The sequence below is a fragment of the Pseudopipra pipra genome, chromosome 4 (assembly GCF_036250125.1).
Source record: "Pseudopipra pipra isolate bDixPip1 chromosome 4, bDixPip1.hap1, whole genome shotgun sequence".
In the NCBI taxonomy this organism is placed as follows: Eukaryota; Metazoa; Chordata; class Aves; order Passeriformes; family Pipridae; genus Pseudopipra; species Pseudopipra pipra.
The window spans coordinates 26627749-26640503 of record NC_087552.1 but is presented as its reverse complement, the minus strand read 5'-3'; the positions used below and the strand labels follow the sequence as shown (position 1 = coordinate 26640503).

The 12755-nt window shown below is 36.6% G+C and overlaps 1 protein-coding gene across 3 annotated transcripts in view; it reads right to left on the bottom strand.

Moving 5' to 3' along the window:
• GSTCD (glutathione S-transferase C-terminal domain containing) overlaps positions 1 to 12755 on the bottom strand; it is a 60391-nt gene that overhangs the window by 14317 nt on the left and 33319 nt on the right. For all 3 annotated transcript variants that reach the window (XM_064652040.1, XM_064652041.1, XM_064652039.1), the window contains exon 6: positions 61 to 176. In XM_064652040.1, the coding sequence (XP_064508110.1) occupies positions 61 to 176 (116 nt within the window). The remainder of the gene's footprint in view (positions 1 to 60; positions 177 to 12755) is intronic.

Here is a 12755-nt window from a genome sequence, read left to right as displayed (position 1 = left end):
TAGAACAGCAAAGATGAAAGCTGAAATAAATGGTACCACATAAACAGAAATATACATTACCCCTCCACTGCAAAAATCCACAATCACATCTCCAGGCTTTGCAAGCTTTGTCACCACTGCTACCAAATTGTTCAGTTGCTGTTGCTTCCTGAGAGCCCGGTCTCTAGACATCTTTCCTGGGAAGGACAGAGAAAATGCCGAAGTAGAGACCAGCAGTTCTCAACACTGATACTTTTAAATCGGTAACTGCAAAGGACTGCAAGTGAAGTTTGAGGTTAAAACTGGCTGAAACACTTGTGCATCTTAATCCACTTAAAACTAAATTCACATATTTGGTAGAGCTTTCTCTAAAATTAACCTTCCACTTGTTGCTGTTAACGTATCCTTAGGAACAGACTCACATAAACTTAATGTAAAGCAATCAAATCAGTGTAAGCTCTAGCCTGACTATACTCTAATCCTGTGATTCATTCTCAGAAACAGAGCTCAAACTTTCCCTAATAACCAGTCCTGTTTATTTAAATGACTGTGTGTGCAAGGAGGTACTTTTCAAAGCAACTATTCTTACATAGTGAAGTCTGGCTTTCCATCACATCTGTAACACAACCAGAAATGGAACAACGACTTATTTCTTTCAAATGTGCTTGGCAAAGTCCAACATCCAGTTGCTTCAGATATAACGAATTTGTTTACTCATCACTTACGTATTTGTAAAGATGCATTTTGTCTCAGTGGGGCTGAGTGCTGACAGACCTATTTAATACTCCTTTTGCTTGTTCAGAAAGCAGAGTTTGGCAGAGATATTGACAGCTCATCTTTACAATAAGAAAAAAGGTACTGAAACAACTCTCTTGAATGAGTTTTCACAAAGGAGGTTTAGGTGTGCCAAACAGTACAAATGTTCTCTGAAATAAGAACATTTTTCTTACTTGGAGCATCACACTATATGAGAGTATGGACACTCTTCAGTTTCATATAAAATTCCTTATACTTTTCTACTAAAAATTTGTGTTTCCCAGTACTGAGGTGTAGTTTAGAATAAAATCCACAAATCAGTGAAGTTTCCTGGTTACTATAAATAGGAGCAGTTCAATACTCATCATCATCATCAATTGCATTTATTATATAGTTTATTGTTTAAAACTCTATCCTGAAAACGTATACTTTTGTATATTTTATCATAAATAACATTTCACTTTACAAATAAACCATCAAATCCAACAAACAGATAAAATTATTACTACATCGCTCTACACAGACTGAGAAAAAAATCACTTTTCAAGGTACTACATTCTATACTGTCAAGGCAAAGAAAAGAGAAAAACTGTCAAGAAGAGGCAGAGGAAGTAGGACAGACTTCATTATGTGCAGTTACTGCATACTTTTTAAAAAAACAGAGTAATGACATTTTAAAAATATATTCCTAGGCCACTGCATAGTGACATATTAAAATGTGTACTAGTTCTTAATGGAAATAAGAGACTGAACACAACCTCCTTGCTTATCAACTCTCTATGTATAAAATTGTGAATTTTATAAAAATAAAACATGGTTATATTTCAAACATTTTTTAGACTCTGTGAAAGTTACCATAAAGAAGAGTCCCAGAAATTTTATCTTTTCCATGATAAAAACGTATACAAGGACTATAGATATGAAACCTTTAACATATTACATAAAATGATTAAATACATTTTTAAGAATCATCACTTACACATGAGTAGACCCTTTGGAAAAAAAGCTTTTATGAAAGATCTACTGAAAACCCTAATTCCTTGTGTGTGTGTCAAGTATCTACGTGAACTGCTCCATAGTTTGTCTCTAATTTCTATGCTTCCATCTGATAAACTAATGTTCAAATGCTCTCAACACCTACAGTTCTAAGTGTAGTCAATGAAGACACAGGAATTCCAGCAAGTGTAAGATCAAGTGCTGTCATAATGTTTGAGCTAGAAATTCAGTTTCTGAGGTCAAACTTGTAATTTTTTAGGTAGATAGGTGTTGTGATTATTAATACCCAGAAAATCCTATACCCAAACCTCACACAAGTATGTTCTCTGTACACATGTACACATATGTACGCTCACATACCTGCACGCACAATCACAATGCATTGTTTGAGTTTTAAAAAGGAGCAGTTGTCCTGAACATAACTTTAATCCCACTGAGGCTACCTGGGTAATAAAGACTCAAGAAATCTAATTCATACTTGTCTGCTATGTGCCCCAGACCTGAAATACAGTTGTGGCAAGGGGAACACAATTAACGGGGACTTTTATCAGGATAATACAGGTTACCACTTGGGTTTGTTCTCATCAATCAACATATCTTACTGCTGCAGCCCACTAGAAGATGTCTGTGCACAGTATCTACATCTGACTATGATTACACAGCTGTAAGAGGTGTTACTGCAGCTCAGTGCAGCAAATCTGAGCTTGCTTTAAACAACCCAGTTTGGACACCAACAGCAACCCTGCTATGACTGCCCTGCATTTAGGGCAAACCAGTCTTTCAAAAATCTGTTCAGCTCCTATGCTGCTAAAAACCAAGCTATCAGCTTAAAATTAGCTCAGCTTATGTCTATAAACTGAAAGCACACTTCTAACTGCAGCATAAGCCTGCTCTTGTGGTTTTGCAGGTCCAAAACTAATGGACAGCAGCAGCAGCAGTAGGAGGCCTAAACAGCAAGAAGTAAGCAGGGATATATCCTGGATATTATCCTGGACAGAATTTCAGGTTCAGCCAAAAACAGAAAAATGGGTTTTTCAAAAACACAGCAAAAACATAAACAGAGGTTTCCCTTTGACAGAATTCAGTATGGACTTGCCCTTTTAATAATCTCAAGATTGTCAAAGCACACAGAATCCCTTAGCTAGAAATACACCATGAAGATAAAAGGTGAACTCTGTTCTCCAAAATGAGTTTGAATACAATAAAACTTGCCTCATAAGCTTAGGTAGCTTAATTTATACTATAACTCAGTTTTAACAGGGGTTGGTTCTCACAAGTATTATCTTAAAAAAATAACTTCAACCTTCACAAATTTTCTGTTTGGTGAAAACAAGTAATATAAGTACTTAAAGCTCATTCATGATACAAAGCTGCAAGCTCCCTCGGTGGAAAGCCTTCAGAATTCAAGACTTCCTGAGCTCAAGTAACTGTCACAATTAATTTACTGGGACTGTTGTAAATGTTTTTTTTTCCTGATAACTTTTGTATCGCTCCCTTATATCCACTTTCAACTTCAATCTTCCTAATTATGAGAGGGACCAGGCCAACAATTTTGTTTCCAGTCCTCTCTCTCAACAGGCATTAACACAAATGTTCTGAGTCATTTTCCTGCACAACACTGAAGGACAAAACACCTGTCATGCCTCAAACAGCACAAAAATTCACGTACGGAAATGCTCATACTTCCTTATCCAGCTTCTCTGTTCTTATTCTCCAGCACTAAGGTTTTCCCAAGAGGTCTGGGATTTATTAGTATCAAGTCCAAATCCTGAAGAGCACCATCAAATTTTCATACCGAGCAAAGTTAGCAAATAGATTATACAGTCACTAAAAATCAGAAAGTAAAATAGTAACAAGTTTCATCAGCAAAAACAGATCCACTGCTTAGTATTCAGTTAGCTGATCTCATGAATATTAAATTAATAAGAAATACTTTTGTAAAAAATTAGCCTACAGCCTTTAAAAACTCTGGAAATTAACTCTTCGTGATCACAAACCAACAAGGTTTCATCCTCCCTTAATGTACAGGCAATAAGGAGTAAACATTCCCTTGAAAGATGGATAAAATCAAGTTTGAATCAATAGGTCTTTTGTCTGCTCTACCTCTGTGTTTTGAGCTCAGTAGCTAGAATTACAGAAACACAGCAAGCTGTGACACATTACCTGTAGAGAATGTTAGTTAGCATGGCTAACTAGTACTTCATTACAGCAAACAGGCAATAAATTCAGCTAAAACTTCTGTATCTAAAAATACTACAGCTCACTTATCATTTCTCAAGCCCTGTGACAGCAAATAATGCTAATTGTTGTCTGCAAGAACAGTAAGAGAAAGAGTAGCTTGAAATTTAGCCCTAGCAGGCAAAACCTTGAAGAATGTGACCTTTTCCTACAGTACACTGAAAGGCCCCCAAAAAATTATTTGCTCCCTTCATAAGAACCCAACTGACAGACTGCAATACAGTTCCAGTAAGATTAATTTTCAATAAATGGTCACAACAAAAATATTTTATTTGGCTTCACAATTCCAATATTACTCTTAATTTAGCCCTTGTCAAACAGAACTTTAAAGTCTCTGTGGCACTTAGAGGTCTTGCATTTTGGCACAAATAAATATTAACTTTTCAGAAGGCAACTCCCCCTTTAATTTTGTATTACCTTGGTCAGTGTTCAAGTTCATATAATCCTTCAGTCCTCAAATAATACTTTCATATTTCCCAAGTTAAACTTGAAAAGTCATTAAAGTATCCTTAAAAAAAGCAAACCCCAAATATCACCCCTAAGAATTTAACCCTTTTCAACTTTGAAGTCCTAACGCAGTACATCTGAACACTGCTACCAACACACACACAAAACACACAATGTGTGCATTCTCCTATTCCATAGAGTTCAATTGCATACTTAGCACAAGTATCTTTTTATTAAGTTTTCCATAAGCTGCAGTTAACTAATTCAAATTAAAATATAACTCTACTTTTCATGGAAATTCAGGGAAAGTATATTTATTGCTATATTGATTAAAGATAAAAATAAATACAGCAAAAAAGGCTCAGTAACTACAAAGGAACAGTGACAGTTTTATTACTTTATACGCAGCTGAAGAAGTTTTTCTGAAACCAATGCTCCAATGCTTTTTTTTTCTTCAGGTAGTTCCTTATGATAATTCAGCATATTCTAATTACTTCTTAATACTCACAATATGTCCTTCTAAACTGTTTTTGATAACTGTTTGGGGGGTATTTGCTTCTTGGTTTTGTGGGTGGTTGTTGTAGTTGTGTGTTATGGGTGGTTTTTTCTGTTTACATACAGTATTGGTCAGATCAATATAGCTGTACAGTGGTTTTCATGCAACCACTAGAAAAATCAGAATTCAAAAAAATAAAAGTTCAGCAGACATTTATTTACAAAGATATACTCTTAACAGTCAAAAATAGTACTACCTTCTTTTAAAGGGCTATGCCAAATCTTGCAATAAATACAGTTAGCAAAGACAATAACTTTGCTGTGGTCCATTGATCACCTCAGTTACTTGAACAATATCCTTCTTCAACTTTAGTTCCTTTTATTCAATCTGTGTGGGCCAGTGCTGAAAGCTGAAGATCTGCCCTCCCATTCTGCAGCCTGGGGCCACCTTCCAGCTGCCCCCTTTCACTGCACTGACCTGTCTCCCTTCCCCTCCCTCCCAAGCAGCAAACTGTTAGCTTTCAGCAACATCTGTTTCCTACTCTTATTGCATGACCACACCAGAGAAGAGAGGAGAAGTATCAGGAGATAGGCCAGCCAGTCTCAGCATCATCTACAAGTATGCCATGGTAAAGGCCCAAACTGCAGTTTGAAATACACACTCCATCAAAATGCATAGAGGCAAACATATCTCAATTCTCCTCCACCTCCCACTCCCCTTTTATAATGGTGGGGAGAGGCAACTTTGATCAGGCAAATTGAATGAGCACTATTTGAATTCAATACAGCAAATAGTGTGTTTGAGATTTTTATACTTGGATATAACTCAAAGTAGGGGACCCAGAAAAGAAAATGCGGCTGTTCAGAGAGAATTCTGACTACATCCTGTACTGGGACTTGAATATCTCCTAATTGATATAAATCTGTCTGTTTAAAAGCAAAAAGTTACATTCTTCAGAGTATGGTTTCAGCTTTGGGAATAAAGCAGGCTTTCACTCCAGAGTAGCTGTAAAACAATTAACACCACAAAAGTCCCTAACCAATTCCTCAAGGCAGTCTAGATCATAGAATGACACTGACCTTGGCTCTCCACTTTTCAGGCTCAGTATAAATTGTTTTCCTTATGTCCAACTCCCTTATAGTTGTGAAATAATTCAGTCTGGCTGTTTGAGTGATAATGGACTAAAAAGTATCTGTCACTGGAAGCCTGCCTCTAAGCTACAGAGAATGCACTCCTTTACAAAATGTATAAAGTCTATTAAGTCTTTAGGTCAGAGCTCTGACATGAATGCAGCATTCAAAGGCTGGCCTCTAATGGAGTAGTTTTGAAAAAGGACTTTGTATATTTTTTTTTGCTACTTTACATTGCATTGTTAGCAATAATCTTGCTTTTTCATCTTGAGAATTCTTTTCCTTTCCATTGCTAAGTAAAATATTAAGGAAGACCTAAATGTAAAAAATAAGTCTGGGTCCACCCGGAAAAGGAAGCCTGACCCAGACCAATGCTAAAACAAGTCATTTGACACGTTAAAATCTCAGAATCATAAAATTATAGGCTTTGGTTGGAAGGTACCTTAAAATCCATAGGCAGGAACACATTCTACTAGACCACACTACTCAAAGCCCCATCTAACTTGGCCTTGAACACTTCCAAGGATGGGGTATCCACAACTTCTCTGAGCAACCTGTTTCAGTGCCTCACCACCCTCACTGTAAAGAGTTTCTTCCTCTTATTTAAACTAAACCAACCTTTTATTAGTCATATCACTACATGCCCTTGTAAGAAGTCCCTTTCCAGCTTTCCTGTAAGGCCCCCTTAAGGAACTGAAAGACACCATAAGGTCTCTCCAGGGCGTCCTCTTCTCCAGATTAACAAACCCAACTCCCTCAGCCTGTCTCCATATGAGATGTGATCTCTGTCACCCTCCTCTGGACTCACTTCAATAGGTCCACATCCTTCTTATGAAGCAATTTTAGAAGCTGATGAAGATATAAAATAGACTGAGAAGCAAAGCTGAAAATACTCAAGAAACACAAAACCTGTTGAATTTGATGATGAAAGTATTTCTTATTATAAGAAATTCCACTGAATCTGCTGGAATTTACAAAAAAAAAAAAAAGAAAAAATCAGTCAAATTGTCAAAAAAGTTTCATTGCTTTTGCATTTTCTTCTATATCAGCTCCTTCTAAAATCTAAGACAATTAATTTACATAATAGGTGAATTTTCAAAATCACTCTCATTGAAAAGCAAACAAACATTTAACTTGGAACAGTTAAGAAGGTTAAAGAAGGTATTTAATCAAAGAAGGTTAAACTCAGAACAGCTAAGAAGGTTAAAGAAGGTATTTAATCAGCATCTTCATTATATTAAGGAGATATTTCTCCACTATCCTACCTGCAGGAATGTAAAAATCTAATTCACATTTTGGAAGGCCAGGAAAGAGAATCACCAGAAACAAAAAAAAAAAAAATACTTCAAAGGATCTCAAAGTATCAAGTATCTCTGCAGCCAAAGCTCTATGCTGGAGTTTATATTTTATTGTAGAGAAAACTACAGAAACCTTAATTTTTTTAAAAGGTAGATGGGGCAAGTATATGCTTTCTGTCTCTGCAGACCATCACATAAAGTTATAATGTGCTATAAAGACAAAGGGGCAAGAGATCTCCAAAGACCACCGGGACAACTCAATGCTCAAGGCTTTTCAAGAGATATATCCTACAAGGTGCGTTCGAAAATGCAGATGATGTGTCTGCACAAGATGACGTGTCTGTACTGGCATTTGAGTGGTTCGAGTCCTATTACTGCAGTGTTAGACAAAAATTCCTTTGTCTCTACTCCTACTTCTAGAGATCCTCAGTGTGTTTCTCTGTAAAGTGCTACACTGCCATAGGACATAGGTCTCTCACTGCTTATTCAAGCATGTCCTAGTGCTCCACTCCACATTTACTTGGTATATGCACACTTCACCTTCCTCATTGGCCTTCTCTATGCACTGTGACATTGCCCCAGAAAGGTGAAAAGCTTTTAGCACTGAACAGAATTGTTTTGTACTTACAAAGACTGCTTGTGATAGTTCTTGTAGGTTTTCTAATGCCTATGTCCACGACTGAAGCCCTTGAAGTGTGTATCACTTCTTCTCTTTAACCACGTATAAATTCCTATGCAAAAACCAGACTAGAGGATAAGCTTTAATATTTGTGTCATCAAGAGACAACATTAACCATCCTTTTCTTTTTCCCTGATATTGGATATAATACTAAAAGAATTGTAAGGTACAAAAGGAAGCTTGCTCACTAAACAATTCTCATGAGAAAATGTAGTGTAAGGGAGAATAGCACCTATGATGAGCAATCACTTGCTTCATGACAAGCTATCATTATTTTTTAGTTCTCAGAGAAAGAGGAGTCTATTATATTACAATTAATTGATGGGCTTGTTTACAGAGGCTAAAACATTTGTTCAATCACATACAAGATGAGATAGCTTAGGGTTATTATTGACTCATTTGCTCTTCCTTTACATTTGGAAATTGCTATTCTGATCTTCCTTTATCACAGTGGCTATGAAAATATATATGCACATATATATGGGTGTGTGTATATATATACACACATATATATATGAAAGTATTATATGTTTTAAACAAAAACTATGTAGATATAAAAAATTTGTATCATAGAAGTACACTAGAAATATGCTTTCTTTTCAGCTTGGGCTTCCTGCATTGGCTTAACTCGATTTTCTCTTAAAACAGTTTTCTGATTTAATTTCAAAAGTAACAGAGTTGGGTCAAATTAAAAAAAAAAACAAAACCAACAAACGAACTAGTTCTGATTGTATCAATATTTCCTTATTTCTGCATCAGAATTTTAATGCCTTAGTCATATCATGAAACATACTACATAGACATTATAAAACAGAATAATTGAGTAATAAACCGCAGCAACATTAACTGAAGGACTGTGCTTTTATTACTGTCCTCCACACCTCACCTCCTCCCGTTTTTAAGTTCTCTCTCCATTCACTCCTTGAAAATGAAAGCATGAGCTAAAGATTCAGTGAAAACACTGTTATATCAATCAAGTTGCAATGGAGAAAGCCTCGTTTTCCTTTATTTTTACATTTTATGAAATAACCTGTTTTATAAAATGCCTGTTTGAAGTAGAAACAAACATAGCCTGCTGCCCAGAATGTATTTTTATGAATAGAAGTAATCAGCAGCCACATTTATCCAAACAGTTCAGAGAAAGGTGGTTGGTTTTTGTTTGTTTGTTTGTTTGTTTGTTTGTTTTGTAAGGTTTTTTTCACCCTGAGTGGATGTTTATCAAAACATATTCTGGAACTACGAGGTTTGGATCTACTTGTTGGCAAAAGGGCATGTAAATGCCTACTTTTTAAAAGAAGTAACAGGCACAATATGCCAATTCTGCAGCTTCATGTATTTCTAAAAGCAGCAATCCCTACTAAATGAACAAACTTACTATTAAGTTGTCTTGGCACAGAGTCTATTCACCATTTCCTATGCACTAATTTAGCTAATCACAACAATTATTAGATTTTCTGGGAAGTTGTGTTATTTTGGTTTTTAACTAACCTCTGAGGAGGATGGGACCTACAAACGGGTTGACAAAAGCCAACATTTGTTGCCCAGGGCCCCCTTACAGCCAAGAACACAAGACTGCTCTACACTTTGCACTTCAGGATGCACCAGTCTACATTCTACAAAGACCAGACTTCAAATACTTGAATGTTACTGAGAGGTCTAAGGGAACAAACAGCATGCACAAAGTTACTCATACACACATATGTAAAAACAGCCTTAGCAGTCACTGGGGTGGGGGAAAACAAACAAAACCTCCCAATCATTACGAATAAAGCCTATAAACTACCCTTCTGGGGAATGTGTAGCATGCACTGTCAGTCAACAGGTAAGGCCAGAAGAGAAAATCTCAGAGTCTACATTATTTTTTACAACAAAGGTTTTTATGATGAAATGTGATGATGTTTTAGCTGCAGTCAAGGGAATAGGAGAAGAGAATGCTACAATGCCTGGTTTAAAATATATGGGTCAACAATCAAAAGGACAGGAAAGACAACTGAACTCCATGAGAGCAATTTATTGGGTTTTTTTTTTTAGATAGAAGTCCCTCCAGATCTTACTAACCAATCTGCTCTTTATTAAGGCAAGCTGTGCAAAATAGCTTTATCACTTCAGGCATAAAAACCCCCTTCATCTCACATACACTATCTTAGTGTAGTCTAAAAAGGTCAGACAGCTATGAAAACTGACCCCCTTGACAACCTAAGCAGGAATTTGGCCTCTTTTCTTTTTTCGCATTAGAGGATTTTAAGCAAGCAAAGAATAAGCCACCTTTAAAAAACAAAGATCAACAGATGCCAGTAAAAACAAATTAAAATTAATGTTGGGGTCCCCCTGAATGTAACTATATTCTACTAAAAACATATTTGTTCTTTGGTTTTTTTTTCCAATTGCTTATCTTCAAAACTCATCTTCAGAATATTCAACAAACAGCAAGCCAGGCACAAACAGCTAACATAATGTTTTCACATTAATTTACTACTTATACTACTTTTAAACTATTTTGTACTAGATTATGAAGCCTCTGTAGGTACTTAATGAGTGCTATCCACATGAATACGTATCTGCTAGCCATGCTCTTCCAAGTTTTTCACATTATAATACTGCCAATAGCAATCTTCAGAGAAATCATGCATCAGCACCTTTCCCAAAACACTAGATGTTCTAAAATTCTGAGCTACTACACATTTCAGCTAACTGACAATGTCAGTTCATCCTTCTCATTTCTAAGCCTTTTTCTAGAATCCCAAAGATCAGGGAATTATTTTGTTTTTAAATGTCATGACAGAACTACAAGAGGGGAAAAAAAGATTTGCATTTACCCTTCTTTCACATTTTTGCACACAATTCATATACTGCTTCTCTTCCACTCCTCTCTCTTTTTCTTCACATTTCTCCCTTACCTTCACTCCTTTAGGGTCAAGATACCATAAAGTGAAGGCAATGCATTCAGAATTCATGAGCAGCTGCAGGACCTCATAAGTGAGTTCCCTTCCAACCTGAATTATCATTCAACAATGGATGTGTTACAGGTAGTAAGAATGTTAAACATCTTGCTCAAAAAGCAGGTGTCAGAGTAGTGACAACACAGCAGACAGGTTTCTAACAGCTTTACTGCAGTGGTGTTCCTTTCAATTTTCACCTCCTGTCCTCACCTTGCCTCCTCAGTTGCTGCTACCTGAGCAGTCAGCCCTTTTGCCTGTACCCTATGTGCCCAAACCCACCTATCACTTACAGTGAAGTGTTTAAGTAAGATGTGAGGAGGAAAGCACAGCAAAACAAATCTTAAAAAGTGAAAGATGATAAAACATTTGGGGAAGAATAAAAGAAAGGAAAAAGCAACCTCTGCAGTAGTAAATGTTGGAAAAGATCTAAAAGACCTCTAAAAGGAGTGCTGTTCTACCTACACACAATGCTATACAAAATGTCAGGAACATCCAGGATTATGAGGCAGGGGTTGCTCACTTTCTGCAAAATTTCTTCAGATGAAGATGTCACTGTCTGACAACGAAACAAGAATCAAACGCTTTCTTTACCTCTCACAAGCCTAATATACTGATTAACTGCTACTGTCTTGCTGAGAAAGGGGAACAATTCCTGCTAAATTCAGTGCTCACCAGGGGCTAAGAGTGCTTGTCTCCTGCAAAAGCAGGAGAGTTCCTTCCCCAGCAGGAACCAGAGACGGCTGCTACTGAGGTCAGAATAAGGGCCAGAAGCCCCTGCCATTCACAGTCACAGCTGTTCAGCAGCAGGTTGCCTCCAGGGGACCAGCTCTCAGTAGTTAAGAGGCAGCAGGAACAGAGATTTTCCTTCCTGAGCTCTGAATGTTGAATTGTTTATAACTGAATGTTAAGGAAAAGGTAAGGGCTAAATGCCTTTGTACAGTAAGGAGTAATGAATCACAAGGAGTTGAAGACCAAAAGATCCATCTTTTGATACATATACCATCTCATTAATTCCCATCACTGCCTCTAAATAATAAAAAATTAAATATTAGGTATATTAATAATTTAGAAGATTCCTGTCTTGATTTACTTATCAGTTCGAGTAAGAGAGCCTAAACTAATCATCCAGAAACAAGAAAAGCTGGTTCACAAGGCAGACATGTTCCATTTGGCCCTTAGATGTCAAGCAATTGAACAGCTGGCTGCAGGACAAACAGCAGTACTTTCAGCTTAACTTCACACCTTATGCCTGTTTACTTTACCACGGTTACTGGCTGGAGGAATCCCTCCAATACACTTACCCTGATGAAAAGGAATTTCATCCTTGAAATTTCATCCTGCATTTCAGTCATTACAAAAATTAAATCCCACACTGCAAAGGTACAATGACTGATTAATAATTCATTAACATTTTAATATGCAAATTACAATATTATTTCACAATGGCTGTATATAACTTCCAAACAAAGGCATTTTAGTTGCACACAGAAAGACCAAGGTTACACATTTCTGCATTGTCTGATCTACACTGCAATTACCACAGCACTTACAGCTTCATCCTGTATAAATCTGCAGTTTATGAAGATTTTAGTAAATTCAATCAGATTTGCTGTATTAAATGAGCGTCTCTGGTATTCATGTGGTTTACGTTAGTCAAAAGGACTGAAAAAATATTCAAGAGTTCAGAGGAAATATAAGAGTTACAGAACTCCATCATAAGCTTTTAATTCACTAATAGTAAGTGCTTGACCACTTAATTGTTTTCCTTTCATTTCTTATTTTTCCAATTAATTTTCT